The sequence below is a fragment of the Kwoniella shandongensis genome, chromosome 2, assembly GCF_008629635.2.
Source record: "Kwoniella shandongensis chromosome 2, complete sequence".
Lineage (NCBI taxonomy): Eukaryota > Fungi > Basidiomycota > Tremellomycetes > Tremellales > Cryptococcaceae > Kwoniella > Kwoniella shandongensis.
In genome coordinates this window covers 422,667-438,852 of record NC_089288.1, presented here as the reverse complement: position 1 = coordinate 438,852, position 16,186 = coordinate 422,667, and the positions used below count along the sequence as shown (strand labels likewise).

Here is a 16,186-nt window from a genome sequence, read left to right as displayed (position 1 = left end):
GGCACGTAGTCCAATGTGATGAGTCATATATACGGATACACTACACATGCATGGTTCTTGTTCTTGTTCTTGTACGACTTCGATCTGGTGACAAAGGGTATGACAGTGCTTGGTATATACGGATTGATCAATGATCTGGAACAGATGACGACGGGAGGCCAGGAGGCCGAGCTGGCTCGCTGGCTCATCCTCGCAGCTTTGCGAGTTTGGCACTGAACGGATCTTTACAATGAAGATGAGTGACTTCGCCTCTGCTCGTGGTAACCGAAAAAGATCAGCTTTGACTACACGGAAAGTATCACGGTACTCGGCCAGCTGAGATGAACGTACCTCGGTGCGTGAACAGCGATTGCTGATTGACCCAATCGCTTATGACATTGTGGACATCTACGCAGGTCGAAGTACATCAGTTCAACTCCCCTTCTGGGACATCCAGCCACAAATTGAAACGGGACCAGTCAGTCTGTGAAAGTCACTTACATTCTTTGATCCGTCACTCTCACTCTCTTTACTTCCAAGCCTAATAATATCCTTTCGACCTCTTCCTTCCTTCCTTTCACTATATTCCTCACTACCCTCTTCTCATTCATCTTACTATGATCATCTCTCAGCGTTCGCGTAAAGAACGCTTGTACGTCAGACATCGGGACTAGCGGAGGAAGGAGGTCTAGAACGGGAGATGGGGGGAGGGAAGTGGAATGTTTGCTGATGAGAGATAGTGCTGGGGCAAGTAATGATTTGGACGGTGGAGTAGATGTCTGTCCAGCGACGGTGGAAGGGACTGGGCGGAGGTAGATTTGCAGTAAGAGAAGGAAGATTTGTGGGTTATCAGAGTAATTTCGAACACAATATCTGAGGAACAACAACTTTATCAGCAACACGTCTTGTTTGAATTAAGACGAGGCTCAACTCACGCTTCTGCCGCAATGTAATCTTCCAATTTGTACACGTATATTCTCAACGCTTCTTCGTGCTTGCCCATGCGTCCAAGTAATATCGCTCTCGCTTCAGGCAGCTCTACAATGTTCGAAAGTCGTCAGCGTGCTAATCAAGCGTTGAAGAAGGCACCAATGCAGCACATACCATCGCCTGTCAATCTCGTCACGATTCTATACGGTCGGTATTGCGTTGATGTCGACAAGAAAGTAAGCAGGGTGTCATAAGCCTCTTGGCGACCTTCTGAAATTGCTACTTCTGTCAAAATCCACCCTGTCATAATCATTTGGACACGCTGCTCACCATCGTCTTCGCTTCTCGCAGTTCTTCTCACTCTCGCCAGATACAATTCCACCAACTTATCGTGAAATGCCGATCCTTCTTCACCAAGGGTAGTGATCACATGCTCGAGATATCCAATGCAAGATTCTTCGTCCGTCTGCTCCAAGAAATCCGTGACCTCTTGGCGAGGTAGCGCTTCCACTTCCGCCTCATCAGCCGTGAAGATCTGGGTAACGAATGTCAGATTTTTCTCAATTAACGATCACTGCGGGCCAGCTGACCTGTATTGCTGTCCTGGGATCTTCTTCAAAAATCCATTTCGACGATTCGAGGATCAGAGGCAATTCCGCTGGACCGAGCTTTTGCAAGTATCGGATTGTTGGCGGGTATCGATCTAGCTTGTCCTCTTCGTCTTTTGCAAGTCTGTCCAAGGTATCAGCTTTTTGTTGCGAAGGCATAGACTACGAACAGCTTACTCATGGAGCATCCTCAAAGCCTTGCTGTGCATCTTCTTCCCTTGATAGAGGTCGATCAAGTCGCCGAATTTCTGTGAAGCGAAGCCGGGTCAGCACGACTTCACTTGCTGTAGGAATGCGCGAGTACCTTTTGCGCCTTCAGCAACTCCTCAACTTCCTCAACGTCACACCAATTTTCGATTCTACACAGACTTCCGACCAGAATCGGTCTGGCTACCAAATAGACCTTAATCAAGCCGGTATAGATGACCTGTGCCATACGTAGCAATTGTTCCGGATCAAGCTCGTTCATAGGAATTGAAGGAAGGTTGTGCTGTTCTTCCGCGGACAGGGTGGATAATGGAGGAAGGGAGTTCTCAGCAGGTAGAGGTGTGGTGGTGATCGCTCCTGTGAGCTTTTGACGTCGATCGGAGAGGAAGTACATCAATGCTTCCAAAGCGGCTCTTGGTGGTACCGCTGAATATCTGGTGTCAGCTGTGCTCGCCTGTAAAGCATGGTGGCGTTGCGCTCACCTTCCTCCCCACTCATGGTCGGCGGTGCCTTCTCGCCGTCAACACTCCTCACGCTGGCCGCATCATCGCCTTTCACACTCGCCGTGTCTGTGCTGTCCTTCTTCCCTAATCGCAGCCCGGTGACACTCTTGAGAAGACTCCTTGTTACTCCCCCCTCATGCTCTTCTTTTGTAACTGGCTCAAGTCTCGCTCCCTCGACTGCACCGAACAGTTCCATCCATCCGTCTTTTGGAACGTGCAACTTGCCGGAAATAATGTCGGCGGGGAAGAGGGAGAGGACAAGAGCGGGATTGACGTTATGTATGAGGAAAGTCTCCATGGCAGTTTGGTACTGCCCATGGGCAATTTGAGTTACTGCTTGAAGGGTTTGGAGATGAGGCAGGCGACGGGACTGTTGGGAACAAGGAAAGATGAGCTCGTCAGCGATTCGCAGCTAGGCTGGTAGAGGATACTCACCGGTGATAGACCACTCTCGCCGACAGCCTCTACGAGACCAATGGCATCTCCTATTCTCCCCTGTCTCACCAACTCGTCCACCTCATGACCTATATGATCTGCTCTTACACCCCAAATTGTGCTTCCCTCAGTTGCGGCTAAAGTCTTATCCGTCGGCGTCGAGACGAATAATAACTTAGTCGAAGGAAGCATATTGGCTGCTGGTGTACTCTGCGGTGCCGCAGTGGAAGTTGTGACCAGACTGGTAACGGTCAGACCTCCGGTTGAGGGACTCGGTAAAGCCAAAGTCTGCCGGAGCGTGAGAGTCGGGGCGAGGTGAACCTGGAGGGTCGGTACGGGTACAGCGGTCGAAGCGGTTGAAGAGGAGGAGGTGGGTACGACAGGCACGATGGAATAGATGTATGGGTTCGCAAATGCTACGGAAAGACTGTCAGTCTCGACACTGCATTCCAGGAGTGACGATGTACTCACCAACGCCATCTGGCGGTCCAGGCCATTGCAGAGACGCTTGACGAGTGTAGTTTCCCTCCGAGGAATAAAACACACCCAAGTCTGAAGACACAACCCTCAGCGTCAGCGTCACACGCAATTGGCTCATCATAAGAACAATTGACATACCTTCCCTTGCTAGCAGTACTTCCCCTCCTACCGTTCTTGTTCCTACAGGTATCGCGGCCTTGGATCCCAGACCTACATATCCCCCAAGACCACTCAACGCGCCCATTCCCATCGTCAGTCCCGTCCCTCCTTCCTCTCCGCTAGTCGCTGACGTCGATGACGTTACAGGAGGTGGTGGCGATGTCGTCAAGTCGGTCACTGTCAATCGGTTCGCTGTGGAGGCTGGATTGAGGTGGAGCAGAACGGAAGTTTGGGGTGAGAAAAGGAGATGAATGGTTTCAGGCAATGGGGGTGTTGAGACAGCTGACGCAGCGGAGGGGAAGATGATATGTCGAGGTGAATGAGGTAAGGCGAGTTCCTACAAGAAGTATGATAGCACAAGGTCAGGCTGCCTTGTGGTAACTATGCGGCATAACTCACCAATGGATCCTTCAATCCTTGTTTTCCAGCACCATAGATAACAACCTTCTTCCTACATCCGACCACCAACAGATCTCTTACACCCTCAATCGCATCGTTCGCATCAGTGTTCTTTCCTTTAGAATTGTACGAGGTGATGGCGAAAGTGTGTGCTGATCGAGCTTGTGGTAGAGTCGATGTTCCCGTCTTGCCAAGATGAGGAAGTGGGTATACGGTGATGATTGAATCTAAGGGCAACGTCAGACACCAACAGCTCATTATACAATCCTCTGATGCAGTAGTGCGGTGTAGGATCATAATGCCAGGATAGAACATACCCGAAAGCACCACGAGCTGCTTCGTCACTCCCAAGACCCCAATCTGATCAATCTGCCTTCGACCATGAACATGCGTCTTCAACAGCTTGACCACGGGTTGCAGTGGCGCATCTGCTGTTGTATCTTCATCTTCGCCTTCGATCTCGGTATTAGTGGAGGAGGGAACGTCGTAAGAGTATATCTGTATCGAGCCGGTGAACAATCCAATGTATAGTCGGTCCTCTACACCTCTTCATCAGCAAGGATCCAGACAAAGAGGAGGAGGTACGTACCGTGTTGATGTATGGCCGTTATACGCGCTTTCAGTGACGGCAGCACGGGATGGAGGGAGAAGCCTGCCATTGTGACTAGAAATGGCACAGCTCGAGTGCAAAGTAGAGGAGGTCAGGAAGAGAAGAGATGATGTTTGTTGTGAGGAAGATGGAGAGTGGTAATGACGTTTGTTGGATCACCGGCGCGAGGGATCAACTTGCCGGAGAATGCAACAAAGTCAACCTCCACGCTGTCAATCATCCACCTTGTTGCTCATCAATTAACTTCCTTTCACATTCCGCTTTCGAGTAAACGAACCAAACCGATTCAGTGTGTAACATCGCTCACAAGGTAGACCTAACTGGCTACGAATACAACCACTTCGAAAAGTCAGCACGCGATCCGACCGAGAGTTACTGGTAGAAAACCGCTGCACCCTTGGACCTAGTAAGTCGGACATCTCATTTCCATACATGTCTGAGGCTATCTTTGTCTAAGGCTGTCTTGTGCTGACAGACTCGCTCACAGCCTCCATACCGTCTACACCACAATGATCTCCGATACAACCCTCACAAACCTTTCCAACGGTCTCGGTATCGCCGCGATGGTCATGATTGTGTTCTACCACTTTGTCGCAGTCAACGGAAAGAGAATGGAGCAATAGGATTGCATGGGCGACATATAGGTGCTGGAACGACGTATAGAGAGAAAGGGGTGGACCGAAGATAGTGTAGGGAGGTTCGAAGATTGGCTTGAGAGGGTAGAGAGTTCGAGACGAAAACTGTGGTAGAACGAGAACGTTAGGGGTCGGAACGACCGCTGGAGGAAGTGTTGTATCATATGCATAGACTATACCCATCCCACAGAAGACAAGCGTCTCGATGTCGTTCCCACTCCGTAGTTCATGGAATCTCCGAGTCCGTTTCGACGTCTCGTCGCTGGTTATAAGTGATCTAGCTAGCTGCGCACTGATCAAGTCCGAGCAAACGAGCGGACGTGTCACAACATTACCCTCCTTCCGCACTACATATCTTTCCGCTCACCTTCTCTTTGTGCATTATCTGTCCATTCATGCTACCTCCCACAAGACCTCTTCTCCTCTCCCTGACCGTGTACACCACAAGAACGCCCATCACTCCGCTCCGAAGTGTACGACCGTACATCAATAAATCACGAAGTCAAGCACGAGCCCAATTCCGCACCATGTCTTCCGGCTCGGTCGTCTCGCCATCTAATATTCCTACTCTCGAGCAGTTGTACAAATCGAACGAGATCCCGGAGCCTGAAGATAAGTCTCGCTATGGGTATGATGAGAGCTTGAACAAGAGAGTCAGTATTTGGAGAGGTGATATTACCAAGCTCAAGGTACGCATCGTTCCCAACATCACTCAACTCAACGTTGATCCGGAAGACTGATCATGTCTCCCTCCTGCCCTGTCCCTCGTACCGTGCTTCTAACTCGTGTACTACTTCGTACACCGACAACGCCCCACGATGTGTACTGATCTGCCACTCGCCCACTTATAGGCCGAGATGATTGTGAACGCTGCCAACTCTTCGTTACTAGGCGGAGGGGGAGTGGACGGTGCGATCCACCGAGCTGCTGGTCCCGAGCTCTTGAAAGAATGTGAGACTCTGGGCGGAGCAAAGACTGGCGAGACGAAAGTGACTAAGGGATACGAGGCGAGTAGATGTTACCTTTCTCCATTAGGCTGTGAGTATAGTATGTTGCGCTAACAATCTGCTGTCTCTACGCCCTTTGCCCCTACTGTACATTACGTTCCTCGCCGGTGTTGTGACGTCTTTACCCTCTTCATCCGTACTTTCCTCTCCCCTGTATCGCCGACATCCTTGCGTTCTATACCCACAGCTGCCCGCTGCTCGAGTAGCTCACACAGTCGGACCCATCTATTCCAAACTCAACTCTGCTCGTTCGGCCCAACAGCTCGAAAGCTGCTATCAAACGTCATTACAAGCTTGTAAAGACAACGGAGGTGGTAGTATTGGTTTCTCAAGTATCTCAACGGGAGTATGTAAGTGTCTTCAGCTCTTGGTCACGGTCGGGAAAGGTCATTGGGTACTCGGTTGCGGAAAGGGATTTGGAAGCAGGAGGAGAGTGAGGAGGTAGTGAAGGGTGTTTGGTCTACCAAGGTGTCCACCGGCCGCTGTAAGTATTGCAACTGACATATCATCTTGGTCAGATGGTTATCCAATTATCGACGCAACTCATGTTGCCCTCGAGACGACTCGTAAATTCCTCGAATCAGACAACAACGTAAGTCATCATCTCCCTATCCTCGCCTTCCCAACAGCCATTTCCCCCCTATGTGACCGTGTGGCTCCAAACATGAGGTCAGCTCTCACTTCCTATACGCATGCTGATACGCCGTCCTTGCTGTGCAGATCACAAGAGTCATCTACGTCGTATTCTCCGCCAAAGACGAGAAAGTGTACAGGTCGCTAGTATCCGAATACTTTCCAGGTCCAACCTCGTCTTCGGCTTAGCGCATGGGTTCAATACTATCGTGCTTCTCAATTGAGGGCATGCTTAACGGAGGTCTTTGTATATATATCAAATGTGTAGCATTACAACAACAAGTGAATGAAAGATTGCATATTGATGTGAGCGACAGACAGACGACTTGGAGATTGTAGATTACTATTTCACAACATGCTCGATTGACAAGTAGACATCACAACAATCAAGATACAATATCAACAACAAATCATAAACGTCATAAGAAGGAACGTCGAACTCTTCCGACAAATAGCATATCCGAGACATTTCTCAGACTATAGCCTTACCAGGCCCCGCTACGCTCCGCCCCTTGGCATCAACAATCGCCCCACCACCCACCTCCCAAGATACCTCACAAACCCTCCACCCGGTACGCCCTCGGCGATATCATTCAGGAGCGGACTGAGTCCCGCGTGATGTCTATAACGCGGATATCGATCTTCGATTGCTCGTCGGACGGACGAGTAGAGTAGGGCGTCGTCTACTGCCCAGATTCGAGAAAGGAGGTTCAGTCGAGCGGCAAGGACCTATAAGTTTGCCAGTATGAGAATGAGAACACTCCAAATGATGCTCTCATCGTCGGACGGTTTCGAAATGGGTATCGAGAACACACTTACAGCTTGCTTATCTGTGAGAGCTTGCTGTCAGGATTGATCGAGGGTAAACTTTGAACATGGACTCACTACTGGACAATCCCGGCTCAGAAGCGATCGCGGGATGGTCCACGGAACTGACAAGGGGGGCTGTCTCAGCATTCACCCTTTCACCATATCGGCAGCTCACATTTGCAGTGCATCTGTGATCATCTTTCTCTTCCCAACATCAGAGTCCGTACTGTCCTCACTATTTTGTCTAAGGTGATATCCTGTTGTCCCGATTCTTGGAGACATTGGACCTACAACGGCAGATTCAGCTACTGTCCGAAGCCTGTCAGACGGGTCAGCTCACCAACGACAACCTCACAGACGTCTATTCCTACATCGTCCAGCTCCTCCCTCAGCAACTTTGCAGTCTCGCTCCTTGCTGCGCCAATCATCTTGATAGCCCCCCTGACTCCCTCCCCTTGAGCTTCGTCGTCCTCTAGCTCAGTGATCCCTACCCCGCTCCCACCATTGACAAAAATGACCCTACCGCGTCCTCTCCCTCTTGGTGATTTTGATGTCGCTGACAAGAGGTCAGACAATTCGCGTATAATCGAGAGTGGGTCGAGCACGTTGGTCCGATACAACGAGAGAAGGGTCTGTTCGTCTGTCATTGCTAGTGTTGAGGGAGGCAGATTCCGAGGCGAAGGAGGGAACGTCAGTGAGACTGTCGATGAGATTGGCAAATCGTGTATCGAGCTTCGAGGACTTTTTGCACCTCGCTTTCGAGTTGTGTTGGCGCCGGATTGCTTGGTTCCCAGATCTGCACCGGATTTGATCATCTCTCCCGTAACTGAAGGTGTGGTGGCCGAAGGTGGTGTTGATCGTAATTCCGATACATTACCCCTTGGTCTCGGCTTCCGCGAAGCACACACAATGGCGACAAGGGCCAATCGGTTTTCCACACAATATGCTCGAACCGTTTCGCCCGCATGCCCGAACCTATTCCCAAGAGCTGCTCCCTCGATTCCCGCAGGTTTCTTTCCACCCTCTCGTGAATCAGCACGGGCGTTCAACCAGCTTTCTTCAGCAGCGTTCTCGGGATCCACGATGACCGGTACGACGGCGCCGGGATGATTGGGGTACCTCGCTCGCAGTCGTTTTTGTATGCCGGACCATGTGAGAAGTAGGTGAGAAAGAGCAGCAGACGTTGGTGGGGACGTAGGGGATGGAAGAGGGACGAGGGGGAAGACTGTGTAGCCTGATTTTGCGAGGTGGAGGGTTAGTGATTGGCCGGTGGCTGAGACCGGGAGACCGTCGGTGTGTGCAAGGAAGCAGAACGGGGCATGGCAAGACAAGAACATCAGTTGGGCAGTCCCACCTCCATAATGCAAAGGGAACATACCCTCGCTAGCTCCAACCACTACAACCGCCATGCCTCTCCCGCTCTCTGCTCTTGCACGAGTCTGATTCCTTCTTCTATCCGTGGGAACGACCTCCCCTACCCCGACCACTCCCAACGTGGACCTGAACCAATCATGTATCGTTGAGGCTGTAGCTTCTACCGAGAGGGAGATGAGAGCTGTGATATCTTGGGTGAGTGAGAGTAATGCGGTGGTTGAGGGTGACAAGCGGGACGCAGGCGAGGGAGGAGATACGTCGAGCGACATGGTCGCGTTTGTCGAGCTACGATATGTCGCACGATGGTTAGATCCGAGTATAGTGCGAAGTATTCCAGTTCACCCTGCTGTCGTCTGGAGAAGAGAAGGACGGAACAGTTATGTGAGAAGCGATGACGAAAAACACTTCCTGAAAAGATTAAGGGAGCATACCAAGTTTGAAACCTGAGACACGAACACTTTCACACACACTGTGCACACAACGACTCACTCCCGCCGTCCGGACACTCAGACCTCTACGCGATAGTCTCGCTAGACTGAGATCGTTCCGCTTCTCGTCGTGACGATCATCGGTAGGTACTCGAGATCTGATCTTTTGATTTGTGATTTACGAGATTGTGTGGGAATAAGAATGGTTGAAAGGTGGGATTGATGCATAAAAGTACGTTATCGAGAGTAGAGGTGACATACCCGGTCGGTGTGGTGGTATCTCACTTTCCCACGGTGACAACAATCAATGACATCGACTCGAGGTCGAGTGGCCAAGACGAGTCACCAAAGTCAAAGTCAACTATCTATCCACATTTCAGTTCTCCTTCTGACCATTACATTGTATTGCAAACCTACACAACATGCCGACTCGTGAACAAGTCCACAACTTTGCAGCAGGTCCTTCACCTCTCCCTACCACTGTGCTCGAGGAGGCGGCACAGGGGTTGTTAAACTATGAAGACACAGGAATGGGCATTTGCGAGTTGTCGCATCGAGGTAAAGAGTTTAAAGCTGTGATCGAGGGTGCGGAGGGTGAGTTGATCTCAAGTCGTAGAAGGACTCGTCCTTGACGGCTCGTTCACTATCTTCATTGTTGATCTCAACAGCTAACCGCATGCTGAATCCGCGCTCTATTCCATAGCCAACCTCCGATCCCTCCTCTCTATCCCGGACAACTACACGATCCTCTTCAGCCAAGGAGGTGGAACAGGTCAATTCTCCGCTGTTGTCCTCAACCTCCTCTCTGCGCATCGACTGGCCCACCCTGTCCCCGCAGAACAATTCACACCTCCCCCAATCGACTATGTCCTCACCGGTGCATGGTCTTCGAAAGCCTATGCCGAGGCCCAAAGATTGACTTCACCTCCTTTCCCTTCCTGTCCTGCATTTGCTGCTCCTCGGATTGCGGCCAGTACGAAGGCGACAAAATGGACAACATTGCCCAAGAGAGAAGAATACGATTTCTCGAAAGATGCTGCCTTCGTCTACTATTGCGAGAACGAGACGATCAATGGTATTGAATTCCCCTCAGCCTCAGCATCTGAAAGCTCTCCCTACGCGTTCCCCTTCGATCTGGTCCCTGAGGGCGTTAACATTGTCGCCGACTACTCTTCTTCCTTCATCTCGCGACCTATCCCCCATATCGAGAAACATGCTGTCATTTACGCTGGAGCCCAAAAGAACCTTGGCCCATCCGGTGTTACAGTTCTAATCGTTCGAAACGATCTGTTGGTCGATACAACCGAAGCTGCGAAATTGGGTGCCGTGCCTCATACACCTATAACATACGAGTACAAGATCTTGGCCGATAACGGAAGTTTGTACAACACTCCTCCCACATTCCCGATCTACGTTTCAGCCCTTGTCCTTAAACATCTCATCGACAACAAGGGAGGTTTGGAAGGTCTCGAGGAGACAAATAAGGCCAAAGCGGAGTTATTGTACGCGACATTGGACGAAGCGGAGAAAGAGGGAAAAGTCAAGTGTGTGGTGAAGGAGAAGGACGCAAGGAGTTGGATGAATGTCACTTTTGAAATTGTGGGTGAAGGGAAAGAAAAGGCTTTCTTGGAAGGTGCGGACAAGAAGGGTTTCAGACAACTCAAGGGACACAGATCTGTTGGAGGTGAGTGGTTCTCATCCATCATTTTGTGGGATGACACATACAATGCTATGATCACACAAAAGATGGACGGTACACTGACTGTTGTGCCTACCCACTAGGTGTTCGAGCTTCGCTGTACAACGCCGTTACGCTCGAGTCCGTACAGGCCTTGTGCGAGTTCATCAAGTCGTTCTAAAGCGAGCAGCGCTCAGTTCGATAACGGAGCGACGATATTTGAGGGATCAAGGGATATACAAGCGTTATCATGTCTTCATTGTCTCGTTCCCGCGTGGTCGAGCAAATCCGGGTAAATATCTCGTCAATCGGTTTGTTGGATCCATTTCACATAGATCGTTTATACTACAGTAATATGCATAAGTGGAGATTTCGATTGAATGTCTTCTTGCCAACTGACATAAGTGATATACTGACAATGTAGATGCATATCTGGGAGAGCGACATCCCTTATGGCGCTCAGCTATTAACCCATTCACATCCTCCTTTGGGCTTTCTACCCCCACCTTGCGAGACGTCCTTTGTGCCATACAATGGTCACGCATTCTGATACGCGTATCAAATCGACGAGGATATTTGTGCACGTATGGGGTTTGCAATGTACAGATGTACGCGAGTATCGACGTGTTCTCGTTCTGTTACATCTCTCTAATTGAATAACGATCGCTCGGATTACCAATCTCCTGTATACAGAAGAACTGGAAGAGAGAGAGTCACCGACGCTCTGAGCGATAAATCGTCCATGAACCACTGAAGTCTAACTGTCCCCACTGACCAGAATTGATCATCTAGCATTGTTGGACGCGTTGTCATTACGAAACCGACTATCATCGTCACCCTTTCCGCAAGGCTCGCATCGCAGCTAGCTAGCCGTCGAGCTGGCAAGCGTCTGTCTCACCCTTCACCATGTCCAAGAAACCTCCCCTTGACCTTGACCAAGCCGAACGAGCCAACCCCTCATTCTCTTCTTCCTCACCAAACCCAAACTTCAACACGCGATCTGCGAATCGACCACCTGATTACTTCAACTATAATCCGCCAGCGGGGTTGGTATCGATCGAATTTGCGATTTGGTTGTTGGTGTTGTTGGTCTGTTTTATGAGTCCGAATGGGAGTGGAGGGCTCGGTGCGATCGTTAAGACGGATGATACGTTTGTAGGCTTATTAAGTGAGTATAGCGATACGCCCTTCCTACCAGCCTGCCGGAGTATCTGGGCTATCACGAGCTTGATAGCAACGTTCCGTACGAATCGAATCGCTTACTTGATTGTGATAGGGCAATGTTCTCTGACGAGCTGTCAAGGGTGGATGTCAACGGGTGAGTGCGACGTCCGTCATCCGTCCTTTCTCATGGTACAAAGGCAATTGACTCTGTCACTGAAGGTACTGCCTGACAGACTGACTGACTTACTGATGAACACAACCTTCGTAGCTGCTTCAACCTCTTCCTCCTCCGCCTCGTCCTCCGACAGCGCCACATCCTCTGCCACTCGTCGTTCCGCCTCCTTAACCACACGAGATCTCACTTCCTCTCTCGATCTCCCCAATTTCTTCCTAACGACGGGTCTCGCCTCCCTCGTTTCATTCTGGATGATCACCATAACATATTTCATCTTCGTCCTCCCTCGATTTTTCACGACTCCACCATCCCCCTCGAATCCCACTGAGACCGACAACGAGGGCAGAATTGTACGGTTGAAGAGGAGTTATAAAGTGTTTGCGTATCGGACAAGTCGGATATATCTTTTTATCCTGGGATTTATACTACTAGGTGTGGCCGGTGATGCGAGTTGGAAAGTTGAACAAGCGGGTGGGGAAGGGGGTGGTGTCGGAATTGGATTGATATGTGAGTATCACAACTCTGCTTCCTACTATCCTGACCTAGTCAATCCTCATTGAGTGTACAATTGGCGACCCTCATACTAGGGGAAACGAGGAAAAGAGGAAAGGGTTCCAGCTCATTCGGTCGATGCTGATGTTTGGTCTACGCACGCGCAGTACTTCACGCGTCATGGATCCTCACTTTTCTCAGCACATATCTCGAACTTTCCCGAGGCAAGATTCGCAGATGGGCAGATCTCGGATGGTTTGGCTTCACCTGTCTTCCTTGTGCTGCCAAACTCAAAGTCAGAGCGAATAAGAAATGGGATTCGAAGTCTGATGACGGGGACGGCGATGTGGATCAGAGTACGGGGTCGAGGAGCGGATCAAGATCGGGTTCCAAGTCGGGAAGGAAGAAGACGAGGGATAGATCGAAGCGGAACATGGTGTAATTTGACTCCTTGTGTAGATCTGCAATCTTTGGCTAGGGCTATCGCAGTCCAGAAGAAATGGTACTGTGTAGAGTTGAGATAGTGTAAGCTTAGGGTGCGAGCTGCCACAGCGTGGTTGATTCAGGCTGAAAGAACAAAAAGGACGTAAATTAGATGCATTGGAATATAGTCACATAGAGATAATTGATCGATCACATTGACCATTCATGTATTCGCATCTCCGCCTCGAACGAGCCCGAATGCACTTCACCACTGCCTCACCTTCTCAGTCCAAAGTCCCACTTCTTCACACACAGCCCAAAATCACTAGTCGCCTCTGAAGGGGGCAGACTTCTCTCTCCCGTTTCGTGATTCACCACGCCACCCGCATCATACTCTCCCAGAGCCCAATACACGAGATACACATTCTCCCTGTCCATTTGCAAACATGAAGTTTGTTGCAAGCCTTTTTCGTGAACGCGGTGCAATGATGTGAGTAGGATCTCGGGTCTTTTCCATTCGTGTGGGTCGAGCGTGGTGGGTGAGAAGGGGAAGTCGTAGGGTGGTGAGGGTAGTGAAGAAGTCTCAAACACGATAACGTGTTGACGCTTTTAGGATCAACATTCAACAATTTCAGTACTGAAGTCTGCTAAATCGCGCGGAGGGTCAAGTGGGATCTCACTTACCAAGCTAACCGCGACATGTTCCCCGTATGTGGCAAGTTGATGAACGGGATCCCCCGTCACAATCGTCAAAAAGTTCGCGGAGACAGCGTCGTCCCTCCGTTGTGCATGTTGAATCGCTAGCACCGTCTTGTAGTTGCGAAGAACGTGGATCACACCAGACTTGGCGGTGCAAAACAGATCCGAAGAAGTATAGTGACAGCTGCGATATACAGTTGGGTTTCAGCGTCGCCATGAAATTGACTAATCATATAATACGACAATCATAAAGCGTCCGTCCACCAGACCTGTGTGAGCATCCAAGACTTACGCGCTGAACTCCTTTGGCTGATGGTCGAGGATGATCGGATTCGAGTTGAAGTCTCTCAGGCTCCCATACGTTCGGTCTGCTTTCCAGCTACCTGCTATGAATGCTCTTGCTATTGGTGCAGCGCCCCGGAACGCTTGCGACTGCAGTACAAAGTCTGCTGGAACTTCTAAAGGATAAAGAGCGCTTCCGAGATCACGATGGACGGGACGGTCTTCGGGGAAAGACAATATTCGAGTTTTGGTTCGACGGGAAATGACGTGTACTTGCTTAGCACCGCAGAGGAAGATGTAATCGTCGTCAAACTCGATATACTACGTAGATGCAATACAAAAAGTTAGTTTGATGAAAGAGTGCCAGTTGGAGCAAGTCCGTCCGTATGCCAATCCAGCATCGAAGCTTACATTTGGTCTTTCTCTCTGATGCGGGGGTATGTGATACGTTTCCATTCTTCCCTCATCTTCCAGATCCCAGATATATACCGCCTCTTCGCCCGCGGTACCCAAGACAGCTCTCGCCTGCCCTTCGACATTCTCCTTATCTATCCTCGCTCGGAAAGCAAGACAATCGGTAGGCGGGCGAATCGTCCGGAAGTAGGTCAAGTGTCCTCTCGGAGGCGGAGCCGGTGGTTGTGAAGGTTGTGAAGCGGTAGACGAGGAAGAGGAAGAGCTGGGAGCGGTGTATTCCGCTTGCTGGGTGAACGAGTAGCCAGTGTTACGAGTCAGAGAATGACGAGATGCGGGAAGGTTTTGACGAAGGGAGGGCGGAAGACGTCGGACGGCCGTCGGAGTAAGATGGACTTCGAGGCGGTGATCTATGACAGTAGCATAGATTAGCGCGCTTCCTAGAGGGCATACCATTCGATACTTACCATGACCGATATTGAAGATAACGAAACCCTTTGCGAACTCCATGTGGGAGTAGGGAGCAACATCGACATATTCGAACAATGGCTCGCTCGTTTCGAGATCGGAGACAAGAATACCGTCTACATTTTGACGCACATCGGTCAGGAATCTCTCTTATCAAAAGCTGCTGATGCGGGACACTCACCTAGTCGACTTGTTGTCAAGAGTGTCTTCTCCTCTTTGTCCACTTTCATCCTCCAGACTGTATTCCTTCCAGGTGTCAACCAACCTTCTTTCGCTCTGCCCCATTTCCGATTATGTTGCAATTCCGTCCAAGCTTTCACGATACCTCTCCAATCCACCCTCGCAATCGGTTCTGAAGGATCTTCCAGCTCTGGTCCTTCATCCGGATCACCGCCCCATGATGAGGTGAATGAGAATGGGGTAGTTCGTTCGAACGCTTCCAGCGCTTTGAGGTGATGTTTCTCAATACCCAGTGAGTGAGCTAGAGGTCTGAATAAGGTCGAAGTATGAGAAGTGATGATTTCGTGCCATGTCGGGTGGACCAAAGATGCGTTGACGAGCGGAAGGAGAGGGAGGTGCGAGAGGATATGGAGGAAGAGGGAAGGACCGAGGGCTTGAAGCGGGTCTCTCAGTTGCGGCATTACCAGCGCCGTATCAGATGTATAGGTATATGATATAAGCCTGGAAACTGTGATTGAGTGAGGACCGCGGGAAGATAGATTGAAAGCAGACGGACGCCGGATGTCAAGTCCAAGTGGAAATCACAATCTTATCGGTGACTCGTCCACGCCAAGGTTAAATTGATCCCGTCCGTGGCATCTCCACCTGAAACGACGATATGGTGAATTGGCTGCGTGTATGAAACTGATACGAGTATACTGATGTTCGACGTCAAAGATCATGATGCATTGCCCAGCACTGTATGCATAGAGCATGTATCATTTCTGTGGTCTTGCTCCGTTGAGCGATGGAGGAGGGGTACACTCCGAAAGCACCGCTTGGTGGTCTGTGTGTCTGTGCTGTGTTTTTTAGTGGCGTGTTTCATGTCGTACAAGGTGACGTCAAAGCGATCAACAATGTCCATCTCCCATCCTTTGAGTCAGTCAACCAACATTGCACGTCAGCTTCTCATCATCCATGATTTTGCCATCATCTTGTTTTTTTTTGTCTCTATACGTCTTTGACATCGTGTCTCTA

At 50.2% G+C, this 16,186-nt stretch overlaps 6 protein-coding genes across 6 annotated transcripts; 3 read left to right on the top strand and 3 right to left on the bottom strand.

Moving 5' to 3' along the window:
- Positions 1-184: 184 nt before the first annotated feature.
- Positions 185-4,359, bottom strand: CI109_100850 (uncharacterized protein; the record flags this gene model as incomplete). The annotated part of the gene is made up of 16 exons (XM_032007225.1): positions 185-251; positions 331-387; positions 481-852; positions 915-1,017; positions 1,084-1,179; positions 1,240-1,444; positions 1,500-1,641; positions 1,695-1,765; positions 1,822-2,150; positions 2,207-2,597; positions 2,663-3,078; positions 3,134-3,214; positions 3,281-3,638; positions 3,701-3,927; positions 4,018-4,239; positions 4,290-4,359. The coding sequence occupies 16 exons, from the start codon at positions 4,357-4,359 to the stop codon at positions 185-187; spliced, it is 3,207 nt and encodes a 1,068-aa protein (XP_031858457.1).
- A 1,113-nt stretch (positions 4,360-5,472) lies between these two features.
- On the top strand, positions 5,473-6,774 carry CI109_100849 (uncharacterized protein; the record flags this gene model as incomplete). The annotated part of the gene is made up of 5 exons (XM_065966853.1): positions 5,473-5,634; positions 5,797-5,952; positions 6,140-6,302; positions 6,471-6,544; positions 6,673-6,774. 5 exons carry the CDS (start codon positions 5,473-5,475, stop codon positions 6,772-6,774), a joined length of 657 nt encoding a protein of 218 aa, XP_065822925.1.
- A 309-nt stretch (positions 6,775-7,083) lies between these two features.
- On the bottom strand, positions 7,084-9,038 carry CI109_100848 (uncharacterized protein; the record flags this gene model as incomplete). The annotated part of the gene is made up of 6 exons (XM_065966852.1): positions 7,084-7,314; positions 7,405-7,415; positions 7,471-7,517; positions 7,571-7,682; positions 7,736-8,668; positions 8,774-9,038. The coding sequence occupies 6 exons, from the start codon at positions 9,036-9,038 to the stop codon at positions 7,084-7,086; spliced, it is 1,599 nt and encodes a 532-aa protein (XP_065822924.1).
- Positions 9,039-9,619: 581 nt separating this feature from the next.
- CI109_100847 (phosphoserine transaminase) lies at positions 9,620-11,056 on the top strand (the record flags this gene model as incomplete). Its single annotated transcript, XM_032007222.1, has 3 exons — positions 9,620-9,791; positions 9,901-10,881; positions 10,980-11,056. 3 exons carry the CDS (start codon positions 9,620-9,622, stop codon positions 11,054-11,056), a joined length of 1,230 nt encoding a protein of 409 aa, XP_031858454.1.
- A 725-nt stretch (positions 11,057-11,781) lies between these two features.
- Positions 11,782-13,148, top strand: CI109_100846 (uncharacterized protein; the record flags this gene model as incomplete). Its single annotated transcript, XM_032007221.1, has 4 exons — positions 11,782-12,043; positions 12,152-12,193; positions 12,308-12,721; positions 12,874-13,148. The coding sequence occupies 4 exons, from the start codon at positions 11,782-11,784 to the stop codon at positions 13,146-13,148; spliced, it is 993 nt and encodes a 330-aa protein (XP_031858453.1).
- A 257-nt stretch (positions 13,149-13,405) lies between these two features.
- CI109_100845 (uncharacterized protein) lies at positions 13,406-15,630 on the bottom strand (the record flags this gene model as incomplete). Its single annotated transcript, XM_032007220.1, has 6 exons — positions 13,406-13,735; positions 13,814-14,012; positions 14,121-14,431; positions 14,522-14,931; positions 14,989-15,105; positions 15,171-15,630. The coding sequence occupies 6 exons, from the start codon at positions 15,628-15,630 to the stop codon at positions 13,406-13,408; spliced, it is 1,827 nt and encodes a 608-aa protein (XP_031858452.1).
- Between the last annotated feature and the right edge of the window lie 556 nt (positions 15,631-16,186).